General features: G+C 31.2%; 2 protein-coding genes across 5 annotated transcripts in view; one reads left to right on the top strand and one right to left on the bottom strand.

Annotated features, from left to right (window-relative positions):
• VGlut (Vesicular glutamate transporter) overlaps nucleotides 1-17,387 on the top strand; it is a 44,476-nt gene extending 27,089 nt beyond the window's left edge. For 3 of the 4 annotated variants that reach the window (XR_013878859.1, XR_013878858.1, XR_013878857.1), the window contains exons 2-10: nucleotides 3,662-4,051; nucleotides 5,694-6,029; nucleotides 10,152-10,291; nucleotides 10,487-10,694; nucleotides 11,536-11,989; nucleotides 15,927-16,075; nucleotides 16,456-16,608; nucleotides 16,773-16,915; nucleotides 17,260-17,387. Coding sequence is in view for 1 of the 4 variants with exons in the window: in XM_080157930.1 (XP_080014056.1) it covers nucleotides 3,674-4,051; nucleotides 5,694-6,029; nucleotides 10,152-10,291; nucleotides 10,487-10,694; nucleotides 11,536-11,989; nucleotides 15,927-16,075; nucleotides 16,456-16,608; nucleotides 16,773-16,862 (1,908 nt within the window). In the remaining 3 variants the exon portion in view is untranslated. Of the gene's footprint in view, nucleotides 1-3,661; nucleotides 4,052-5,693; nucleotides 6,030-10,151; nucleotides 10,292-10,486; nucleotides 10,695-11,535; nucleotides 11,990-15,926; nucleotides 16,076-16,455; nucleotides 16,609-16,772; nucleotides 16,917-17,259 lie in introns of those variants that run through there. The other variant, XM_080157930.1, reaches the window with a different exon arrangement.
• Nucleotides 17,388-23,027: 5,640 nt separating this feature from the next.
• The window catches only part of LOC145317072 (integrin beta-6-like), a 29,864-nt gene continuing 26,658 nt past the window's right edge, over nucleotides 23,028-26,233 (bottom strand). The window contains exons 21-25 of the mRNA XM_080157960.1: nucleotides 25,869-25,955; nucleotides 25,157-25,259; nucleotides 24,874-24,954; nucleotides 23,945-24,009; nucleotides 23,028-23,460 (exon numbers count right to left, since the gene is read on the bottom strand). Of these exons, the coding sequence (XP_080014086.1) occupies nucleotides 23,329-23,460; nucleotides 23,945-24,009; nucleotides 24,874-24,954; nucleotides 25,157-25,259; nucleotides 25,869-25,955 (468 nt within the window). The 3' untranslated portion in view covers nucleotides 23,028-23,328. The remainder of the gene's footprint in view (nucleotides 23,461-23,944; nucleotides 24,010-24,873; nucleotides 24,955-25,156; nucleotides 25,260-25,868; nucleotides 25,956-26,233) is intronic.

The following is a 26,233-nucleotide window of genomic DNA, read 5'->3' as shown; positions in this document are numbered from 1 at the left end:
CAATGCAGGTTTTATTTGTGACGCCGACTGTATTTTACAATTGTAAGATGCACTATCACTTTTACCACTTCTGTACATTCTTATACAATTCCACAATGTTTCCTACAATTGCGCAAAAAGGCACACTAGCAGATAAATGAAAGTTTTTATGGTTTCGCTATTTTGATATTGTGATACATTTAGTGGAAGTGATGACACACCTGGTAATACATATTAAGGATTATAAGAATATGAATTATCAGCATCTTATTATCATAATTATAATGTTATTAATATCAGCAATATTATATTCTCCTCATGTTTAGAATTATAAAACTAGTGGGGATGCTCTTTCCCTCTAATTTCTTCCATATTTTCATCTTCATTTGTCTTTTATTCTGATTTTTTTTCTCTTTTTAAAAAACGTGTCCTAACTTTTGTGATTTTATTTTAACCCATTCGTGACGAGCTCCCAAAGTTCAAAGTTTTGATTCAACGGGGTTCAACAAAGTAGATTTTTCCAATAATTACTTAACAGAATTCTAAATTCGGCTCCTATAATAGATAGAAGGCTTAAATTTCTTGTCAACATTCCCATTAATAGCAAGTATAATTAAGTATACATCAATGGTGGTCGGACCGCTTTTTTAGCAGGTTTTAGGCTATTTTTATATTTTCCACATTTTTCACCATATCTTTGGTGTTTATGGTCCGATTTTCAAAAAATTTTCTGTTAAAGATATCAAAATTAAATTTCCCGTCGTTTGAAGAAAACAACAATTAAGATGAGATTGCCTTTTTAAAGGTTTTGGCTATTTTTATATTTTTCACATTTTCCCCATATCTTTGGTATTTTTGGTCCGATTTTCAAATTTTTTTGCGATGACAGTATCAAAATATTTTTTCCACTGTTATGCGCATCTAGTATATAATTTTCTTTAACTGTCATCATCATACAAAATAAACCAAGGTTTTGTGTTTATTTTTTCCAATAAATCTATACTTGATTTTAATAAATACACTTTAAATCTACTTGTAAGTATTCTCATCTACTATTTTTTTGTGCTTCGCTACTTATGGATGTTGTCATCCTTGTTACTAAATAAAATCTATTTCTGATATATTTTGTTGAAAATCCTATATTGTGACACCAATATAATTTGTTCAGCCAAGCGTAAACACTGATTATGAGCTGGCCACCTTTTATCTTAATTTTCATCCTATTATAAAACCCCCGGACTTGCACTAACACAAAAATAGGATAAAAAAAAATGTTTTTTATATTGATTGGAAGGAAGAAGGTTTTGTATGTTAATTTAGTACACAAAGGGGGAGGTCATTTTCTAGTAAATTCCGTAAAGGTGTGTGTGTTATAAGGCCTAAAAATAGTAGTAGAACGATAAGGTGCTCTATATATTTGTATTCCCTATTGAATAGAACAAAAGGGAGCACCTTATCGTTCTATTACTATTTTTAGGCCATATAACACACACACCTTTACACACTTTTACGGAATTTACTAGAAAATGACCTCCCCCTTATTTTTAAATGAATAATATTTGATAAAAGTCATATTCTTATCACATAACCAAATTTTATTTTCTCATAAAAATTATTTCTTTTGTTTTTAATTTATATAAAAGAAAAGTTGACACAATTCTTAATAATAAAATCCTATTTTAGATTAGGATTAAGATTAATACCTCATTCACGGAAACAGGGACAGTGTAATTGAAGAAAAACTGTATTTTGAAATAGCTTTTACTAGAATATAGTGTTATTATTTAAATTAATCACCGCGTTCATCAGTATTTGCAAGAGTAGTGTGCAAAGAGTGCCGAAAATTTCTAAACTAAGTGTGGTTGATAAATGTTAGGGATGTAAATTGACAATTTGATAGGGAGAGGAGCAAGGGGCCTAAATAGATAAGACAATGGCCGATTAATTGATGCTTAAAATTACACCTTTTGTAGATTACAATTAGTAGTTTAAACGTTAATATACAACTGTTGGGACTAGTGTAATTAACAGCCTAACGTAAATCATTATGGTATATAATGTACCATATCTCTTTCCCCTGTGATGGGAAAATAATGAAGAAATTAATAATATTATATTTGTAAAACTTTATTAAATTTCTAATCTTTCATCTGAACGTAATTACCGGGATTCTTTTGTCAAATTAAACAAGGATAATGCTATAGTAGATTCCAGTAGTAGCGAAGCTATTCGATAACACAAGGTAAACCTGGGACGAATATTTAGATTATGTGGGACATAAAGAATAAAATCAAAGCAGAATATTGTAGAATTGTAGTGTATTTTTACTATGTTCACAATGATTTTATTTTATCCATTTAATATGTCAGCGAAAAATCAGTTGAATTTTATTGGATAAAGCTTTGCATTGGGTAATTATATTGTCCAAAAATTTAATCTCTCGTATAATGGAATTGAACCATAGACTAAATATAAACAAAAATATTCGGATCTACTGCAGTTCACGGTAAAATATTGCTGGTAACGAATATTGCCAAAAATCTATGAATTTTAATTTAGCTGCCAAACGGCTGAACGTACAGATAATGCCCGCACACTGTTTTAAGCGGCATAAGAAAGCCTACCAATAATCTGGAATAGCCACAAATCAATAATGCAGAATTATCTCGCAGTGCAGAGAAATGCGCGAAAAAGGCCTATTTTACGCGTTTTTTCTTCAGTGAAGATTTTCCTGTGCATCATTGAATCTTGGCTATTCCAGATTATTTGTAGGCCTTCTTATACCGCTTAAAATGGTGTACGGGTATGATCTGTACGTTCAGCCGTTTGGCAGCTAGCAGCCTTTAAAATTCATAGATTTTTAGCAATATTCGTTACCAGCAATATTTTACCGTGAACTGCAGTAGATCCAAATATTCTTCTGTCTGATATTTTTTCTTAAGCTTAACAGATGTCTGTGTCCGACGACTGTTATTTAGGGTAACAAAACTATTCAACTAACATATCTTTAATTTTAAAAGAGTTAATTATAAAATAATTACTCAACTAGGTTTAAAAGGAAAAATAGAGTAGACAGACCTACTCGTCTTACTAAAAGAGTAACCGTGCTACTTTAAAAATATTATAGCTCTGTATTGATTTTTTTATACAATAGAAATATTACAATATTATTATTTACAAATTAGTTTTAGTTTCATTATATTTGATAAATTAATTCATAACAAAAAGTTATATTGCGTCAATGTAAATATTATTTAAAGGTAATAAGCTACAATTGGCGTTTGAACTACGCTTAGGTATTGAATACTCTTAAGATGTTATTTTGAAATTATATTTTAGTAACTGTGTAATCATGAATAGGCATACCAAAAGAAATGAAATCTTCGTAATAAATTGCTTAATCATTTACCTATGAAATTTTAACTAAACTTATTTATAAAATATTTTGTTAATTGAGATTTATTGCAACAATTTGTTCAAGTTACTTTATTTGAAATTCATCATAAGGATTTTTTAATACACTTTAGAAAATCAAGAGCCAACATTTCTACCGATTTTATTGTTTCAATGATGACCCAGACTCTGAATTATTATTTTTTTGAATATAAAAAACACCTACTATTAGTGCCAAATCCTGATTATAGATATTGATAATTTTAATAATGCTGTATAATTATTTCAGGCTCGGAGGGAAATGTCGGGAGGAGCGGGGTTGTCCGGCGTACAGGCGGGCATGGAGGCCGCCTTCAACAACGCCCACCTGGACGAGAAGACAGCGCACGAGGAGTGTCCAGAGGATGTGAAGGGCGCCTTCATGTTCAAAGTGAAGTCGGGAATATCATCGGTCAGTGGGAACGCGAGCAGGGTGTTCCGCAAGGAGGGCGCCTACGACAGGTACGACTTCAAAGACGCCAACCAGGGGGTGGACAAGACGGTGGAGAATGACCTGACGGCCGCGGATTTGACAAATCCGGAGGATTTCCCCGAGCTGGAGAGGCCCAAGCTGCGTAAAGTTGACCAGTACTGCCAACCTGAATGTCCTTGTTGTAATCTCACCAAACGTTATACACAGGTGAATTTTTTTCTTAAATCAAAACAACTATTTAATTTGTACATCAAGTTTTTAAGCAGCCTTAAAATATTTTTTCCTGCTATTTACCGCTATTTTAAGGGTTTAAAATACTTTACTTTTCTACTAGCGGCTACGCCCCTAGAGGCCTCTAGTTGCCTTTAAATTTTTTTTTATTTTAAATATCTAATTTAAGAAATAACTTGTCTATGTTATCATTTGTTAAATTCAAGCGTCTACGCAGCGCGACTACGTAGCGCGACTATGCTAGCGACACTATGCGGCGGAAATATTTAATATTTTTTATTTTATTGTGATTTCTCTTGGGAGGCTGGTGGTACCCTCCCCCAAAATAGTTATAAACCTTCCCAGGACCTATGAGAAGCTACCCTGTTACGGAGAACCCGATCGGTTCAGCGGTTAGCAAGATCCTTCGGTACAGACACACAGATACACACGCAGACACACATACAAACATCCTGTTACTTAAGTAAGGATAGCATATAAAACTAATTATTATGTAATAATATTTCTCGTATTCATTCGAATCCGGTGGATAGGAACCGGTTCTTATCCATACGAAAAAACTATGTCTAGCATCGTATTATATCCAGCTTTCTACGAATATAAAAATGTACAATCATAAGATTAAAACCAGTTTTTTTAGCCGGTGGCTTTGGCACCACGGGGCTAAAAAAACTAGTTTTAATCTCATAATTGTACATTCTATATCCGCGGAAAGCCGTTTATAATACGATGCGAGAAATAACTATGAAGGTATAGCTTTTCTTCAGCTATTATATCCATAAGCCATGCTAATAATGAAATACTTTTACTATTTATTCCTAAATATCTATCCCTATATTTCTAACTTTACATTTTTCACTAAATTAATCTTTTAAAATAATTAATTTCGTAATATTTCTCTTTCACATTTTTCTTAATTTTGTAATATTGATCCCATGATAAGTTTATGAATGTGAGAAATGACAAATATTCTTCTACTAATTTATTAGTAGCGCAGCTACTTTATAACTTGGTGTTGTCTGTACGTCCGTCTGTCCAACGATCACTCATTAATTGTCTTAAGTGTCTAGTTGAAAATCTACAATCTCTACGTTTATAGTATCTATTCAGTTTCTCTCTATAAGACTATATTATTACTATACCCTACTCTACTATTAATTTTCCATTTAGAATATTAGTTATTATTGCTATGCTCCTTGGGAAAAAATTTGCCTTGTTGTCTAATAATCTTAGTAATTTTTGTTATATGAATAAAAATGTGCATTATTATTATTCATTAGTTCGGGGAATTTATTGTAATTTTTTTCGTAGTGAAGCTACTCTAAAAGACATCCGTATAGTTTTCTCATATTGCTTAGTTTTTCTCCTCTTTTTTCTCCTTCTTTGAATGATGATTCTTGTAACAATAAGGTAAACTCAGCAGTCCAAAAATTGTACGCATATTCAAATAGGGCAAAATCAAATAACCATTAAGAAAGTTAAATCAATATTTGTGATTTACAATTTTAGTATATAACCTTTAAAGAGTTCTCAGAAACTCGAAATAATCCAAATGTACATATTATGTACTGTACAAAATTTGATCCTAAATTTGTTATCATACCCTCTTTATTTTTAGGCTCTGTTGGTGATGATCGGATTCATTATTTCCTTTGGTATCCGTTGCAATGTCGGAGTTGCCACAGTTTCCATGATGTCAAACAAAACTGACAACACGGGCAAAGTGACGGAGATCTCAGAGTTTCACTGGAGCCCCGAGACCATCGGTTATGTGGACGCCTCCTTCTTCTGGGGCTACATTGTGACCCAGCTGCCTGGCGGTTTCCTCGCATCAAAGTTTCCGGCCAACCGGTTGTTTGGAACTGCCATCTTTCTGTCGTCCTGCTTGAATTTGCTGATTCCTGCGGCTACTCTGCTGGATCCGAAGGCAGTCATTGCTGTCAGAGTCATGCAGGTATACTTACTTTATATCCAATTATATAAAGTAATAAGATTTTATTTTGCTTTATGTTAAAGACTGAAGTTTATGACTAAAGAAATGATTGAGTCCGTCTTTCTAAAAAAAAACACTTAAATAGGATCCGGGATGGTTTTAGGTCAGTTTATTTTCAAACTTAGATAGTTCTAGGCTATTATGGCTTAGATGGTTCTAGGCTAGTTTCTTGCTTTTACTATTTAGAGCTCTTAGATGCTAGGGGCGCAGCCACTTGTAATTAAAAAGACATAAAAAGCTAATTTTGAAAAAAAAAAAATTTAATCAGATAATAATTACAATCAGCCAATAATATTACTATTGCTATTTGTAAGTTTAAAAGATTTTACAGAATAAAGTTATCTCATGGAGGGAGGGGACATTACACTGAATACTAAACTAGTACCCAAAGTTATATCATCATTGGGGATGTATATCATTTTATTGTACATTTTCTTACCCCTTAATTTGCCTAAAATATAAATATAAATCAAAATATAAGCTTATTATATATTATTTAGTCAAATGTTATTCTGAAATCAAACTGCTTTTAATATGCCTTTTATGTACTTTAAGAGGATGTAAATTAAATATACAATTTCGAATTGAATTTTATTAGAGAATATAGAGTTAATAATAAAGATATAGCACATTAGATAGATAGAGAGATAGTATACTAGATAGATAGATAGCCTATTAGATTATAGATATATAGCAAATTATATATACAAATAGATACCATATTAGATAGAAAAAAAGATAGCAAATTAGATAGATAGACAGTAAATTATATAGATAGAACGAGAATATTAGCATTGGTGTTGAATGTAAAAGCTAATGTTGGAGGGATGAATTGAGAAGAGAAATGTTATGTTCAAACATTGTAATCAAATTAGTCATGAACCATTTTTTCTTTCTAACAGGGCATTTTATCCCATCTATTCATAATAATGTTTCATCACAAGAAAGAATAAAAAATACAGATGGTGTGCAAATAATTGTTTTTTCTATAAGAAAGAGAAACAAATTGTTCTATAAATATTTTTTGGTTGTTTTTCAGAAAGGCTGCGAAGGGCTTAGTATGGGATTTAAGTTTGTAAAGTATGACGAGAATATAATCAAAATGAGGGTCGCCAAGTTTTACCCATAAAAAATATTTATAGATAAAAATATAAACCATTGTATCCAATCTTTTTTCCCAATACTATAAGATAAGGTTATTTTGTTTGAAGCATCAGTAAGCTTCACATAGGTCCAGCGATGGTTTTAGTCAATTTTATTTTAAATTTAAGCCTTGGGAAAGTTTTAGGCTATTTTCTTCTCTCTTTTTAAAAGCGAAGCTTTTCTATAATCAAGTCCTAAAAATTTAGATATGTCCATTAACAATATCCTGTATCAAGTAGTTTGACAACAAATTTACTTTCAATTTTGCTTCTACTCTTATACATTTATATTCTGATTATTCAGTTCTGACACTATACAAGTGTTAATGTCTGTTTGTCTTACCGTTTCAGTTCTTCGGTTTTACGGATGTTGTCATCCTTGTTACTCCTTTGAATACAGAGCCCATAGATGCTAGGTGCGAAGTCGCTAGTTATTATGTAAAACAAGGATAGCAATATCAATAAAAGCGATTATGGAGTTGCAACACTTTTTAAATTTTACCTGAATAGTACTATTCTACTAGTTTTAAAGTACTATTCTAAAATGTTACCTAAAGCATAGGCTTGAAATGTATTCTATAATGTACAATAGAAAGTTTTTTTTAGCTTAAGCTTAAGATCTCGGAAATTGCTGGTTCAAATGGGTTGTACTGATCAAGTAAGATTCATAAATATCTTTATGTGGTTTTAGGCTAATTTTCTGACTTTCCCAGCCCTTCTCTAAAGGCCAGGGGCGAAGCAACTAATGTTTTATAAAGTAAAGGGTGTGCAAAAAAAAATGCGGACATTTTTAAAATTGAAATTGCGCGGATTGTGTTAATAGTAGAAAATTCTTATGCATATGGTTAGAACCGTTATGAACTCTAGTTTTTGGAAATATAAGAACGGATCCTGTGCTACGTATAGTTAGGGAGCTACGTGGTGAAATGTTCCTATTGCCTTAGTATTGAATTGCGAGTAAACCAGAAAATTTAAAAAAATATTGAGAAAAAAAATAAACATATTTTTAGAGCTTTTTAAATATTTGTATTTATTTGTCATACAAATCTTCTAATTAAATATGAAAAAATCTACGAATATTTGTACTGTATTTGTAAACAATGGATCCTTCAACAAGGTATCAAATAAAAGTTAAGATTGAAACTTTTATGAATAAGTACCCTGGAGCAAGCATAAGAGAGATTAGACAATTTTTTAAAAGTGGATCTGCATCCCAGGTATGGAATAATCTTACAAGACAAACAAGATCTTCATTCCTGGTGAGAAATTACACTAAATGCCAAGAAACAGGTTCGTCGTTAAAGCATAGAGGATTTAATGGGCGGAAGAAAACACCAGAGAGTGTACAGAAAAGAGTGAAAAAAATGTTATTGAATAAAAAACACCTGGATTAAGAAAAGTTGCTGCCACTACAGGTGTTTGTGTTTCTACTGCTAGAAATATTCTTTGTTTGTTAATAGTTTGTTAACTTCTTTGTTTGTTGTTAGTTTGTTAATAAATTAGTTAATTTTATAATTTTTCTTGAATTCATTGTTTTAAAATAAAAAATAAACTTGTTTTGCAATTTTTTTATTCAATCTTTTTATACTTTGATATTTGATAATTTACTCGCAAGTTAAGTTTTAAGGCAATAGGAACATTTCACCACGTAGCTCCCTAACTATACGTAGCACAGAATTCGTTCTTATATTTTCAAAAACTAGATTTCAGGTTCTAACGATATGCATAAGAATTTTCTACTATTAACACAAGCCGCGCAATTTCAATTTTAAAAATGTCCGCATTTTTTTTTGCACGCCCTTTATATGTAAAAGATACTAAAGACAAATAAACCCATTTCAAAACTTACTCTTATTTAATCAAAATATATTTATTTTGATTTAGATAATCTCATTACCAGAAATAATTAATCAAATTTCCATTCATAATTTAAAATTTAGTTTCTAAGACAGAATAGAACAATTATTTTCCATGAGTAGCGCAGCAAGGATAATATTAATCTAACAAGTTGCAAGCCCCTAGACTACCCTTTACGGGCCATAGGGGCATCTTGAGGAGACAGGATGGAGGTCAACCTAACGCTTTGAATTTAAGTTGGGGAAGAAAACGGTTATCAACACACACATAAAGACTGACAGGCATCCTGTAACTTTTATATAAAGATATGTATGTTTCATAAGGAAACAATTACAAAAATCAAAGGTCTATCTTATACAGCAGTTGAGTAAATCCCATTTTGCTGACAAACATGTATAGACGAATATACGTCAAGATGTACTCCTGTTATATAATAGCTACGCTTCTAAAGATACACAGGGTGTCTGTCTGACAATTTGAAGTTATTAGAGCGTTACACAGCCTCTTAATTTCATTTCACTCAATCAATAGACAAATGTGAACACAAAAAAGCAAATTTTGTATTTTAGTTTAGATTTGGAAATTAGCTGAAAGGTGTAATTATGTAAAATTTAAGAGGCGTAATCCCAATACTTTAACCGCTTTTAGAGTTTGATTAAGTTAGGTCTTTTTATTACAATTTAGGTTAATTTATTTGCTATTTCATAGAGAGAGAGAGAGAGAGAGAGAGAGAGAGAGAGAGAGAGAGAGAGAGAGAGAGAGAGAGAGAGAGAGAGAGAGAGAGAGAGAGAGAGAGAGAGAGAGAGAGAGAGAGAGAGAGAGAGAGAGAGAGAGAGAGAGAGAGAGAGAGAGAGAGAGAGAGAGAGAGAGAGAGAGAGAGAGAGAGAGAGAGAGAGAGAGAGAGAGAGAGAGAGAGAGAGAGAGAGAGAGAGAAAGAGTAAGAGTAAGTAGGAAGTATGAATCTTGAAAAAAATATGATCATTCAGCAAAAGTGTATTAAGTTACTATAAAACATAGATATAGCTATAGTAAGTTTGTAACACACATAATTTTGAAATATTTTATCAAAATTTTTATTTGTCAGGGCCTGGTGGAGGGAGTAACCTACCCTGCCTGTCACGGAATCTGGAGATGGTGGGCTCCTCCCCTGGAGAGGTCCCGCCTGGCTACCCTGGCCCTCAGTGGATCCTATGGTGGGGCTGTACTTGGCATGCCTATTAGCGGGTGCGTGATTTCACATTTTTTAGATTATAAAAGAGATTATTTACTGCATTTTGAACTTAAAAATGTACTTCTATTTGTTTTTATTTACCTTTACTTTGAAAAACATTTGAAATTTAGCAGATAATAACTTTAAATCCTAAAAAGTTTTATGGTCATGTAATTTTATGTTTGTAGCTAAAATTCCTATTGTTTTAGGTATTTGGCGGAGGGTATAGGCTGGTACGCCCCCTTCTATTTCTACGGCTCCTGTGGAATTATCTGGTACATGTTCTGGCTTTGGCTCTCGTTTGAGAAACCCGCAAAGCATCCATCTATCTCCCCAAGGGAGCAAATGTATATTGAGAAATCATTGGGCGACTCCAAAGCGAAGCAGCCAACTATATCGACAACTCCCTGGATTAAGGTAATTAGTTGAGGATTAATTGTTTTTATAAATGCATAGCGGGTTCTATAAAGCTTATTTCCGATAATTTTTGTCATTCTAAATGAAACAGCTGAAAGTGCCACCAAAAAAATGACTTCAAAACTAATGAGAGGCCTGTATGAATTTTACCATTGATTTATTACAATGTACACTGACCTGTGATTGGTCATTTTATTGTACGAAGTCATTTTTGGAGGCACTTTACGCTGTTTCATTCTAAACTAAAATTTATTAGATGTTCACTTAATGCTTTAACTTTTACTTTTTACACTACATACAATATACATTATCTAAATGATTTTGAAAGTGTGGTAAGTAATGACTTACTTTTATTGTATTTTCTATATATATTTCATTGTTACATTTGCTTACACTTTTACAACAAAACACTTTTAGCTCATTTGCATATCCTTTCATTTTTTTTAAATATATCAATAATGTTTATGGGTTTGTATAATGTACATTAAATATATTAATATATGTATTGCATATATACTTATATTGCTTAATCAGTAACAATATTAGTAATTTATATCATTAGAAATCCTATATATGGATAATAATATAGTAATTCTGTACATAAAAGCAACGAATTTAATCCAAGTTTGTACGGGCTTAATACTTAGTGTGGAGTTTTCTGTAAATTAAATATGAAAATTAAATGCGAGTAAAGCCTCAGATAAAATTAAAAATCTTACGATGCTTTCCAAAAAGCATAAAATAATCGGTTCATCATATGCCTCCGATGATTTTTTTATTCTTTTATAATATAATTTTAGGTGCTTTTGTCATATTTTTAAACAAGACTCTTTTTTTTCAGGTGTTTACTTCCATGCCTGTCTGGGCCATTATCGTTGCCAACTTTGCCCGTTCCTGGACCTTCTATCTGCTCCTCATCACCCAGCCTAAGTACTTCAAGGAGGTTTTCAACATGAGCATTGCCGAAGGCACCACCCTGGCCGCCCTGCCCCATCTCATCATGACCATTATTGTCCCGCTGGGAGGCCAACTGGCCGACTACCTGCGTCGTAACAAAATTCTCAGCACAACGGCAGTTAGGAAAATCTTCAACTGCGGCGGATTCGGCGGCGAGGCCCTATTTTTGATCGTTGTCGGCATGACCCGTGACAAGTTGACCGCCGTTGTTGCGCTGGTCATTGCTGTTGGCTGCTCTGGATTCGCCATCTCTGGATTCAATGTGAACCACCTGGATATTGCCCCCCGCTACGCCTCTATCCTGATGGGTATTAGCAACGGTGTTGGAACTTTCTCAGGTAAAGAACTGGTTCATCCTTTTAATATAAGGACGCTTGTCTGCCTGTCTGTCTACTCTTTAGCAATTTGTTAGGTTTTGTAATGTTAGTTTATATAATTCTGTTTCCGGAGTTGATCATTTATAGTTTTTTTTTTTCATGTAATACAGGAAAGTGTTACATTTCATATCCTAAGATTTAAAATTTGTTCGATAAAGCATATTTTTACGTACTAACTACCTATTCCTATTTGTATTAATCTTGGAGAATTGTTTTTAAAATGAGGTGAGGGGGTGTATTTAAGGTTTTTCCGTAAAGATATGTTTTCTAAGACTTTAAAAACAGCAGTAGAAGGCTAAAATTTAGCATGGCAGTTGTTTTAATGAGGTACAGCGTGGATTAAGGTGGGGGATTAAAACACTAATTCCTACCTTTGCCAAATGATTTTTTTAAAATCAAAATATAAAAGCCTGCTCTACTTTTCAACAGATTGCCAACATACATATAATGAAACTCACATAAGCTTAAAATCAAAAGAGGGGAATTTTGAAAAGGTGTTCCAATGATGTAGCCCTAATTACATTATGAAAATAGCCATAATAAGATACCTATTACTTCTATGTCGCGTGAAATATACTTTACATGAAATTCCAACTAATGTTTCGAAAATTCAAACGTCCATTTAAGGTCAAACAAAAGTTTGGTTGATTGAAACATTTTATTAAATCCACAATCAAATCCGAAATTGTTTTTTTTTTGTTGTTTTGATTGAATATAATTGTAAGATGATGTGTGAAGTTGATTAGTTCAAGTAGAGCAGAAATAAAGGATAGAGAATAATAATAACATAGAAAGATTGACAGTCGTGTAGATACAATTAGATTGGAAGGTAGTTGGTTATATGGGATATATTAGAAAAAATTACATAGATGAATATAGATTGATAGACAGGTAATTGATTATACATATGTACAAAGATGGAGCTTCGCATAGAAAGTTATAGAATAATAGTCAGGCAGTTGATTCGTCTCAGCATAGAAGGATAGTCAGGTAGTAGATTCTACCAAATTAGCAAAAGATAAAATGAAAAGTAAATTGGTTGATTTAATTGGGTAAAGAATAAAAAACATAGGAATATATTGACATATAGTTAGGTAGTTCAATATATAAGATTTATAAGATTAATCACTTACAAATATATAGATTGAAAGTCATTTGTTTGCTTAAGAGGGATGTTTAAAAATAAAACATACAGACATACAGACTAGTAGTCAGGTAGTTAATTCTACACAATAGAGTAAAAAACATAGAAAAATTTAGATTGATAGTAAGGAAGATAATTCTTCCAGCTTAGATTATATATAGATTGACAAGTCATGCACTTAGTTCTGCACGTGCAAAGCAAGTAGAAGATATGAATAATGACTTAGACAAATGTAGATAGATAGCTAGGTAGTCGGTTTTATTCCTATTTTCAAGATAGATGGATAGTATATTGATAGCTTGAAAAAATTAAGTTTTTAAAAGCATAAGATACATAAAATGACTGACTTTTTTCTGTCATTTACATTTTTGGAATATAATTGTCCTTTATTTTGATACCTTTATTTGCCCTAGAGGATAAATAGAGTAGACAGTTGAAGGAGAGAGGGATAGTAGACAAGGGTCGACCAGAGTCATTCTGCCGCTTGTGTAGCATACTTATTTTTGTGTTCTTTGAAATTGGTATCAACAATATTTGGAGCATAGATATTAGATAATGATATATGTAGAATACAATTACACGTGGATATTATGACAGATGGAAAATTTTTCTTCAATTAAGGTTGACATTTCACATGTCATTCATTGATCAGTTCGTTCATCCAGTATGAGGAGATGGGATGGGGTGGATCGTGGTTTTAGCCCGCTACAAGTTTCACTTTATTAGAGTTCATGATAATCTGGTTTAAGATCCAAATAATATTAAATCCATTTAGTTAATATACAAAATACAAGTTACTTCTGTTAAATCTGTTGCTTTTTTACATTATTAGGTATTCATTACATTTTGATCATCGGATATGATTGTTGCTTAAATTTAAAACTATCAACTTTTGTACAGAGTCCATCTTGTACAAATCTTGTAGACAAGATCTCGGAGATTTGACTCAAGTAGATCTACTCGAGCATAGGCGTCCAAGGGGGGGGGGGTAATGGGCCATTTGGCACCCCCAAACGATTTTGGGGGTGCCGTAGGCACCCCCAAAATTTTTTGAACAATACCCCCCCAAAAAAAAATTACCCCCAAAATTTTTTGAACAATACCCCCCCCAAAATAAATGTTCTTTAAACAAAATTTTTTGGGGGGGGGTATTTACCCCCCCCCCAAATTGAATGTTCTTAAAAAAAATTTTACTGAAAATTTTTTTTTGGGGGGGGGATCTATGATGTAATTGTAAAGCACTGAAGATTCCATAAAATAGATACCTAACTAAATTAAATATTTCATTAAATAATGAAAAAGAATTTCTATAGGCGATTTCTTTTGGGAGGATGTCAGGGTGTCTCAAAACTATTTATAAAACTTACCAGGACCTATAAGACGCTTCACTTTAAAGTATAATCATATTGGTTCATTGGTTAGTGAGTTAATTATTGTATTTTTATGTTCTAAAGAATGAGATACTACTATATATTTGAATAGTAGTGGCGCCCTTAGCATCTAAGAACTCGTGTTTTCTAAAGGGTAAAAAGGGAGGAGAAAAATAGCCTAAAACCACTCAAAGGATTGACCTATAATAGTGTGGAACCATCATGGGATCTATGTGAAGCTTTCCTAAAAAGGAGAACTCAGTATTAAAAGTAATGAAATCTGAAGCTATAGTCAAATAAACCTTACTTACTACTTTATGTTATAGGATAGTACTTATTAACTTAATAGATTAGGTAGGTGCTTTTTTTACATAATTAAATTACCCCCCCCAAAAATTTTACCCCCGGGGTAAATTAGTTTGGGGGGGGTAATTACCCCCCCCCAACAGATTTGGGGGGAGTATTTACCCCCCCCAACAGACTTTAGGGGGGGTAAATACCCCCCCCCACAATCAAATTTTACCCCCGGGGTAAAAATTTTGGGGGGGGTAAAAAAAAATTTAATTACCCCCCCAAACACGAATTACCCCCCCCCCTAAAATTTTTTACCCCCCCCCCAAAAAAAAAGCTTGGACGCCCCTGTACTCGAGAATGTAGATCTACATCTAGAGTAGCTATTCAACTTTTGTTTTAATATTGCTATGCCTCTTGTAACAATAAAGGATAGAAAATATTGTCTCAACAAAATTTCAGAATACATTCTAAAAATTCTAAAATGAAGCTCTTTATATATAGTGTTTATGAAGAAAGGGTATAAATTTTAAAACTTTTGACCGAAGTATCCCGAATGGCATCATATCAGAATAGTCCATTATTCTAATATGACGTCATTCGGGATTTTTCGGCCAAAAGTTTTTAATTTATCCCCTTTTTATAGGCATTATAAATAGCTTCTTATAAAATATTTGTTTCAATAGCAATTTTTATAAATTTCCTATTCGCATAGAAAATAGCTTTAAACCACCCAAGGTCCATCCGGAGGCTAAGCGAAAAGCCTTACTACAATAAACTATTATTACAAAAATAAAATTTGAATACCTGTTCCTGTAACTTCATCATTTCCATGGGGAGAGTGGGGTAATGAATTCTAGGAGAGATTATAGTCCACCTCCATTATAGCATTGATTGAAAGCAGTATAAAGTCAATACAAAGAATCAATAAATGCAGACCACAATAGTATAAATAATCTGCTTCAAATCTACCCTCTACGGATATTTTGTGCCCAAATGAGAGCCTCATAGGTTCAGATTTCACGAGATTCTAACAGTAAGACAGACGGATGGACAGTTATCCTATGGCATATATTATATATAATGATTATAGGTATGATTTGCCCGATAACAACTGAACAGATCACAAAGAATCATGACAACATGGAGACTATTATGGCAGAGTGGCAGACAGTCTTCCTCATTGCATCATCCATTCACTTCTTTGGAGTCATCTTCTATGCCATCTTTGCCAGTGGAGAGGTTTGCAAAAACAGTCATTTATCGCATCGCTTTCTGCGGAAATCTATATGAAAATTATAAGAAGAAAAAAAAACAGTTTTGTTAGCCCCGAGGGGCCGAAGTCCCGGACTAATAAAACTAATAATTTTATGATTTTTATTTTAATGTTCGTGGAAAATTGTTGGCTATACGATACTATATATAATTTTTCAGTATGGCCGAGAATCAGTTCTAATCCATCGGATATTAATCGGTGTCGAAGCCATACTGAAAAAAATATTTTTCTCAATTTATTTCATCTAAATCAATATACAAATTAATTATTTAATCTATTAGTTCAGTTAATATTTTGATAGGCAATATTAGCTTTATTCAGTTTATAAAATTTTAATTATTTCTAGATCCAGGAATGGGCGAAGGCCCCTCTGGAGGTTGAGACAATGGAAATGGACACAGAAAAGGCGGGAAATGGTTATGGCGCCAACCCAAATGTTGACACAAGCATGATTCAGCAAACAGCTGTTCCAGCTACAGAAAGCAGTAGTCTCATGCAGGTATAAATACTTTTTACAACATTAAAATATTTCTAGGAAAACTAAAAAAAAATTATTATTGTATATCTGTCTAAAAGTAGGACATAAAATGTGGTTTTAATGAACTTTGTTTACCCAACAAAAATCCTAAAAACCAAAAATAAAGACGGTAACCCTGTTTTCAGGACCAAGGAGGATCAGAAGCTCAGGCGGCTGCCAGATCTTCAGCAAATCCGTTCACCTCTGGCAATACAAGCAACCCTTTTAGGCATTAAATATCTGAGAAAGGCAATGCTCAAGTTGGTTATGCACCATACAATACTAACAGGTTCATATATTTTTTTAAAATTTCAAATAAGGAAAAAAAAGTAATAAATTCATTAAAAAATTTTAAAAATCATAAAAATATACTACAGTAAAACATTTATAGATTTTCTTATGTGAAAGTGTTTAGGTCCTTTTAATTCAATCTATTTTTGGAACACCTAATATATTCATAGCCCTTACAGGGGTCTCTGATGGGCAATATTCGTACGTACTTGCCTGAAACTAGACTAACCTAACCTAAAATAAGCCTAAAAACTACGTGGTACATTTGCAATTTGCGGGAAACTGCTGATATTTATTCAGTACCAATCTCTCCTTAAAACCTTAATGTTGTTATATTTTTAGGATAAAATGTATTGTTGTATCCCGTATGTACACATATTTGTAACTCCCACTCCCATGAGAGATGAAAACTATGTGAAATCAATTCTAACCAAACAATGGAAACTTATGGAACCAAAAAAAAGTAAAAACTGTAATACTGATGATTATTTGTCAATGGAAAATATCTCCCCTTATATAAATTAAACAATGGAATGAAAAATGATAAAAAACACTCAAACAAACAATGGATGTATTTAAAATAAAATGGAAAGATAAAATCACTTGAATGACAATGGAACTTGTAAATTCTGCTTCTCTGGTCATCTTTTAATTGTTTATTATAATAAAATTATTTAAAACAATCTTTAGATTTTATAACAATCAATATTTTATGATTACTAAATGAATCATATGAAAAAAAACTAAATGATTCTTGAAATCCAAAGACTTTCAAAATGTAAAAATGAAAATTCGAAGAAATTTTTTAACAGATAAATAAAATTCAGGTTTTCAACTTAACTTAGGCTTTCTATTTATGACATATTTGTTTTATTGATGTCGTTTTATTAAATTAATTTGTTATTGTAATTATATTTTACTAAACCCATTTCTTATACTGTGGTTGTGAATTATTATTGTTCAATTAATTTTTTAAATTTATGTTTCTCAATTTCTTTAAAAGTTTTTTTATTAAAATTACAAAGACTTGAATTTGTAGCTGATTCCATGGCTTTCATAAATTGACATATGGCTTTCTAAAAACCTTAAATATGGTGTTCATTAAATAAAAACTTAGGAACTGTTCTTAAATCTAAAAAGATTTTCCAGGAAAGTTGAAAGTTTTTATTGCAACTTTTTCTGGTTCTAAATCTTTTCTTAGTCTTTTCGAAAACTTGAGGCTAAACTCAGAATAAATTACAAAAATTGTTATTTTTCTTTATTTATTGTTAAAAGAAAAAGTTTATTTGTTAATTTTATTTATTATATAGATATATTTATAAATTTTATTTGAACAAATGTTCATTGTACAATGTACATACATATATATTGTATTAAAGTCTATTTCAAATATTTACTTCTAATTCAACTCAAGATTCTATTTTGTTGAAAGCTTTTAAATGATATTCCCAATTCCTTCTCAAATTTAACAGTGAAAAAAAACTTTCCAAAATAACAAATTTTATCTCTGAAGAATTTGCCAAATGAAAAAAGAGTTAGGATGTTCGTTTGTAAGTTTTTAAGAATCAAAAAAATCATATCAGGCTTTATAATTTTTGATAAAAATGGCTTAATAAAAATGATTTGGGGACCACTAATCCCTAGCGAATAGATTTTAATTGAGTAAAACCTTAAATGTAAAAATGAATATTTATTACTTCCCATAAACGAACTAGAATTTCACTGTGCCTCTTCCTAACCGACAATGGGAATATTCCTTGGACCTTTTAACTGCTTCCTTATTTCTCTACTCCGCCCCTTTCCCCTCCTCTATCTTATCAAATGTACATAAAGCACAATGATCCAAAGATTGAAAAAAAGTTGATAAATCTACAATTAAATGTAGATTAAAGCTATTTTTAAAGCTTTGATCATGTCTAGGAGTACCTTTATCCAAGCATAATGCATATAGATATCTTTTTTACGCGTTTATCTTAGACGCGCAACTCATGTTTTTGTTCAATAACAAGACTAATTTAGATTTTTATAAGACATATTCTGCACCAATTGTGTGAGGTTGTTTTTTACATGATTTAAACTTTTTTAATTTGATCAAATGGTTTTGTTTAAATTCAATTACTTTATTTTTGTTTGAGCCTACTTGGAAACCTAGAATCACTGGCAGATATACAATTTATTACATTGAATTTGTAGGTGTGCCTTCAATTCTGCAAAAATAAAATTTACACATGACAAAATTATCAGAATACCATTTTATACTACAGCCTTATCCCCTTTGCTTAACTTCTAACAATAGCTTATTAATTCTCTTTGGTGATGTTTTAAAAAAATTAAACATAATTTGATTAAATAAAATGTGGAATTAATGGCACACAAAATTCAGAATCTCTAGTTTCAAATTTCAAGTGTAGCTTAAATGTTACCAGCAGAAATTTAAAAATTGATTAAGGAAAAAAATTCTATTTAAAATCTATTTTAAATGTAAAATTAAAAAGTTCTTTGAAACCTGATTCTAACTTTGTTACATTTTAATTCCAAGTAGCTCATGAAAACTTTCTCAATCTTTAACATTTTACTTTTTAACTTAATTTATATTTGAAGTATTTGTTTTATTAAATTTCTCTTTGATATTATAGCATTTTATTTTATTTCTTATTACAATGGTATTTTATTTTTTTGAAAAAAATGAATACACTGATGTCCAAACGGTTTTCATAGATGTAAGGGTCGGCTTTGTGACTTACAGACTGAATCAATTATATTTTATTTATTCTTTTTATTATAAAAAATACAGAAATGTTTGTCACAGTGCCGAATATAGTCTATTAATTGTAAAATAATAATAAAATGTATTGTGAAATGTATAAAAATTTTATTAAAATGACATTATGCTAGTAAGCTTTTTGCAATATTAATGTTTTTTTTTATTTTAAAAATTAACCATTTTTAAATGAACTCTAATAAGTTTTTTTGTAGCGACAAAAGGAGAAATAATTTCTTACAAATCTAATGTGAAAATAATAATAATTATTTATTGAAACAACTGATGTATGTAAAGTGTATGTATTATTTCCTATTACATATCTAGGTGTAAATGAAAAAAAAACTTTTAAAAAGATTCTTTATAATTGATGATAAAGAAAATTTAATTTTTTTCTAAAAATTTAATGATATAAGAAAAATTTGAAGTTTTTTGTAAGTTTGTTTGAATGGATAACCAAGCTAAAGATTTTAATTATGCTGACACATTTTTTTATTACCAGTGTGATTGTGAATATTAATTGTTCTTGTTAGATTCCTTTCCCTTATGTATTTATATTTAAATAAAAATAAACATGTAAATGTAAAAAATATGTAAAAACAGCAACCTATGATGATATCATAAAAAATATTGAAACCACTGACATGAATTTTCAAAACCTTAAACCAAAAGTAGACAGAATGTCGTATATATAATGATAATGTACATGTTATTTGTTATCGCATAAGAAGAAGCTTTCATATTTATGTATAAAATTATAGAATTATTGACAGATTTAAGCTTGTAATATAATTAGCACAATTTCTATTGCTAGGCAAGCTTGACTTCTTGTTCAGTATGTTCTTAACTTCAGCCCAGTATCAATGGAAATATTTGTGAATAGTTTTATGTAGTTAATATTATCTTTCTATATCTAGTTAAATAAATATAGTTATATAAATCGGTCTTTCTTCATTGTTTAATGATATTAAAAGCATTTTTAATAAGAATATACTGCATATAAGTTTTCCGCCAGGTAAATAAATAGTCACATTATATTTAAAGTTGATATTTACTGGATATACATTTAGTCACAAATATGATCATATTTACTTAAAGACAGATAAAATTTGTCAAAAATATTTAGTATAGTTTTTAAACTTAGACATATATCATGATTCTCTTCGAGACTACACCAACGAAAAATAACTTATCACTGATTTATCATTTTACTAGCGGTTGCTCCTTAGCATCTAGGGACTTTGCATTTGAAGGTGTTGTGAAAGACAGTAAAATAGCATAAAACATCCAAAACAAAGCTTCCCTAAAAAGCGAATCAATTAGATAATTTACAGAGATCTTTTACTTAAAACAAAAACCTTTACAAATACTGAAAAATGATATAAATGTTTGTTATTTGCAAAAATTGTGTGTATGTGTGTGTGAGTGTGCACTTTGTGATGAGATTTAAATATGTTGGCAACAGTTTTGTGTCCCTCGGGTCCCAATTATTTTTGGATTCTGATAATCCCAGGAGGAAACTTTATTATGTAACAGCATAGACTTTTATATTGGAAAATCATTAAAATACCTTATGCTTAATAAAAATGTAATAACATTTTATAAACTAGCGTATTCGCCCCTAGCCTCTAGGGGCTTTTTCTTAAAGAGGTAATTTTAAAAAAATGTAGTACATGTGGTACAGCACCAAATAGTATCATCTGCATCATCAAAAATAATTGATGGGGAATTTTTTTTATTTTTTGGGGGTTGGAGGTGTCCCACCCCCTAAGAAAATAGCCTAAAACCACCAGAGGACCAGTAGGTATATTCCCTGAAGAGTAGAATCCAATCGGTTCAGAGGTTACCGAGATCTTAAGGGACGGACAGACGGACAGACATTATTCTACTTTGTATCATAGATTGCTATATTAGACACGTGGTATTGATGGTGAGGGTAAAGTAAAGACAATCCCAGTGATCTTAAAGGATAAGGTAATTGATAATGAATTAAAGTACACCCACTAATTTGATAAACAAAATTACTTTCAGATTAAAATCAATGGTAAAGAATTGTAAATCCACACCTGCTTGGTTTTTGAGTAATTCAAAAATCTTCAAACTTTTTTTCTGCGCTTTGCCACGTATAGATTATTTCATTTTCTAGTTTTAAAGAAACAGAATGTATCTTATACTTGATGAATATGTATATAAATTATTTGTGTTCATTTATTTGATCAAGATATGTAAATTTTTCTCATTTACTTCTTTTCAACTTAACAAAACAAGAACAAGAGTATTCATTGTAAATTAGCCAGTTAAAAAAAGTTGTTCCATATTAAATTACTTTAATTAATGGCACCCTCATTTGGAAGAGAAGCATGGGCGAAGGAAAGTATGATAAAAGTTGCTTGATAAGTAGGTTCATAGCTACCAACAAATTCTTATCCTGAGAACTTAATTGCATCGCAGATAAGCTTGTGTGATTCTGCTTTTAAAAATTGCAACTATATCCACGAAGTTCTAAGTTTATGGGGGGAGGGGGGGGGGTCGATCTTGAATTTTAAAATTGGTTTTAATTTCCAACAATTTTTCATACCTAACTTGTCAAACAAAGGTTGCGTGATAAGAATTGTATGTATTAAAAATTATTTTTTTTCATTTATCCTTTTATAGTTGGTTATATATTTTTCTGTATGTTATTAAAGATATCTTCATGGTTATACCGATCAATAAGACGATACTTTTCAGATTAAAAAGCATTATAGCGAGAAATAAACTATTATATTTCTTAAATTTACAAAATTTAATATTGTTTGAGCTGAAACCAAATCCACAAGTGAGTTGACTAGATGCTTCACTCCCCAAAAATTGATGAGGATTATTTCCTTCTTTGCGTAGATTAAAATTGTAATCTCAGATTAAAACTAGGGTCGGAAACATCTAAATATTTGTAGAAAAATCCTCCAGTATTTCTAAACAAAGATATTCTTTGTATGAATGATTTAGTGACAATAACTACCAGAAGATTTAACAATGACGTCATATAATAATTCTAAATTCATTCTATAAAATATGGCATCTTTTAAATGTATCAATTTATCTATTACTATTTATTTAGCTATTATTACTTTAGATCTTACCCCAGATTGTCAGGTTCTCTAATAAAGCAAATCTTGAAGCAGGCTAAAATAACGATATCCCTCCTACCGAATGAATGAACTGACCAACAAATGACAGGGAAAATAGAAACCTAAATTGACGACAATTTTTCCGTCTGCCATAATATCCACGTATAATCTACAGGCTTTGCTACAAAAGATCTAATTAACAAAAGATCTAATTCTACAAAAAAAAATCTTATTAATACATTAATGTACTATGTCATTAGTCTGTTTGATTTTATTTTAATTTTAGTTAAAATAAAATTGATAAATTTACAATTAATGTGCTTCGTTATTCGATGTATATGCTCTTCCCCTTTGACATAAATGGAATTCAAAATCTTCAACCTTTTCTTTCAGCTTTTTTTGGTCTGCTGTTAGACCACTGATAGATATGTAGCGCGAGTGTAAATAGCCTTGGGTAGAGATGGATCAATAGCTTTAAATACCAAGAACAAGAACGAATACATACAATAAGAATAATTTATAATACAAAAAAAAGAAAAGTTATTTCCCATAAGTAGGATTCTGAAACTTTGTAATTGGACTCTTGTATATTTCATTTGGCATCTGGTTGACCGCTGACTTGGCCATGTCCAGGTCACGCTCAAACTTAGCATACTCACGCCGGTCATTTATCTAAGGAATAAAGTATTCAGTTGTTTGGGCATGTTTTGTTAGGAAAAATTAATAATAATACTCAAACAGAGTAGATTTTAGGTTTTTTCAGCCACTAATTAATCATTATAATTAAAATTAATACTTTGTAAAGACCAATAATAAATCCGAAATTTTTTAATCCATCCAATGGCAGAAAGTGTTTTTAAAATTTCAGGTACAATTTGTAGTCCAATATCCCCTTTCTCCATCTGTTGAAATTAAAGATAATACAAGTTCTTAAGCATAAATGGTAATGTGTAAGCTTGTTGTCTAAAGGGTTGTTCCACATTTCGTAATATTATATAGGTTGGTGATGACACCTGCTGCTGCTATGTCTGGCCCAAATGAATCTTAAAAAGCAACAGAAGCTACTTTTTTAGTTATGAATCGGTTTGGACTGAGATTTGACCCTATTATCTTATCAGCAACGGGTGGATGCTATACAATTTACATAAAGTTTTACCTCAATGCATAATTTGTAAGCTAACAAAGTTAGAATACCGATAACAATAACTGCAACTCCAGCCCCTGTAAACAAAAAGAGAAGATAACCAATGTAAATTTTAGAAGCAATAGATATTTATTTTTGAAGGTATCCAGAAATTTTCATGTTCTTCCTTAGGGAAACATATGAATGAAATAAAGAACTAACAGTAATCATTTAGTATTCAACTTACTTTGTCTGTTGGTTCGTCGGTCTTGCATCAAATAAAGTTTCGTGATTTAATGCCTTTACTTTTTCTATATTTATTTCTTACGTCCTTTTTTCTCTTTTTATTAAGACTACTGAACACTTCCTCGTTAATTCACATTTTTCGTTTTTTAATCAATGAATTTTCTACTTCGCTATTCATGTTTATTAAATATTGACAGTCGTATAAAAAAGTTTAGTGATTATATTGTAATTTTTTTATTTAAAGGAAAATTGCACATAAGTCTCAAAGTTGGTATCTGCGTATAATTTAAGAACCTTAAAAAAACCTTAAAAGAACCTCCAGTGTGCGACATAAATAGTTAGAGTGTGGGGGAATGCCTTGGCCTATTACACAACTCATTACCATGGAACACAGTAATAGTGTCTGACTGATTATGACGTAACAAAAAAATTAGCCAATGAGAGGCCGTTATTGACCAATGGTAAAATTTGTAGAGGCCTCTCATTGGCTAGTTTTTTTTGTTACGTCATAATCAGTCAGACACTATTACTGTGTTCATTACCATGCAAAGTTAGGACTTTTCAGACTAAGGTCGTGTAATCAAAGGGTTGGTTGTCTGTAAACCAATATCCTTGGGTGTTATCGTATCCCATTAAACGCGAATTATGCTCTTGATTTTCTAGATCAAAGGAGAATCCCGCCCTTACAAGGTGCGGTAATGTAAAGATGTACAAACCTATTCCAAGTCCAATGGCTAGTGGAGTACCACACACCTCAACCTTTCCATTCCGTGATATTAAATTTACTACAGGTACACCTAAAGTATAATAATTTTAAACAATATTATTCCTTCCATTATTAAATTGAAAAAAAAATTCTGGATGATGCTCATAGGTATTTGGAATCTTTTTAAAAAATCAGCCGTCTCTCTTAAATAGCAGCCGAGTAACACACATATTCCCCATAGCATTACGGACAGACACTGTGAATTAAAGAGTAGCTTCTCTACTAATAAATACCTTGTAGATTAAGTCCAAGTGTAAATGAATATGAACATTTATTTTTGTTAACAAATGAACAAATAGTCACTCCCTCGTTTACTATAATATTTGTTGTGTTCATCTAAATTAAACAAAATTATTTGTATTATTACATCTTACGGATACCAACTCTTACTTATGTATACCTAATTTAACCTAAGACCTATAATTTTCAGGGTTAAGATAATGTTTTTATTTCAAAGTAACAGGATGTCTATATATGTGTGTATCTGTGTCTAAATATCACGCTAAGCGATGAACCGATATAGTTCTCTTTTTAGAGTGTAGCTTCTACTAGGTCCTGGAAAGGTGTTTACTATAACTACCACCAACCTTCCAAGAGAATCGCGCCTAGAAAAATATGACCACCTTCCACCCGATTTTTTTCTCACTTTTCTTGGCGATAAAATTAAATTCCCAGTTATGATAGATAAAGTTTTCCCTTCTGTAGTTTAAAAGTATTGGTTGAATAGTTTTGAAACCGCTACCTATTAAGATTTTGTAATTTATTAAAGTCATTGCATGACTAGATCTGATCCAAATCACTTTCTCTCGATGATCTTACTCCTCTTCAATAAAGTTCACTAAGTGTATTAGTGGAATTTTGATATGTTTAAATTAAACGTTCAGTATGCTAAGACAAAAAAAATTGAGGAAAAAATCTATGTATTGTTAACTTTAAAGTTTTTACCTCAATAATATTAGTTTGAAACATACATTTAGAACAATCATCTTCTTGTTCCTCAGATTGAAAGTTTAAACACTCCACACACTCTCTTTAGGTTTGGTAGCTCAAGTAACTTCCAAGGATCTTAAGGGATAAGTCAATGAACGATAAATTGATGTACATCCCCAATCATAATACACAAAATTACCCCTTATGTAGATAACAATTAGTGTTTGAAACGTTTTGTCACCCAACTTGTTGACCCAACCAATCAAAGTTCAATAACAGTCCCCAAAGTTGTTAAACCAATGAATAAGAAAACATTGTTATAAAAGTTTAGGGACTAATGTAATAAACAGCCCAATGCCCCCTCTCTCCCTGTTTAACTT

This window comes from Acartia tonsa, chromosome 4 (assembly GCF_053477335.1).
Source record: "Acartia tonsa isolate MP-2025a chromosome 4, ASM5347733v1, whole genome shotgun sequence".
NCBI classification, from domain to species: Eukaryota; Metazoa; Arthropoda; class Copepoda; order Calanoida; family Acartiidae; genus Acartia; species Acartia tonsa.
This window is presented reverse-complemented; position numbering and strand designations above follow the sequence as displayed.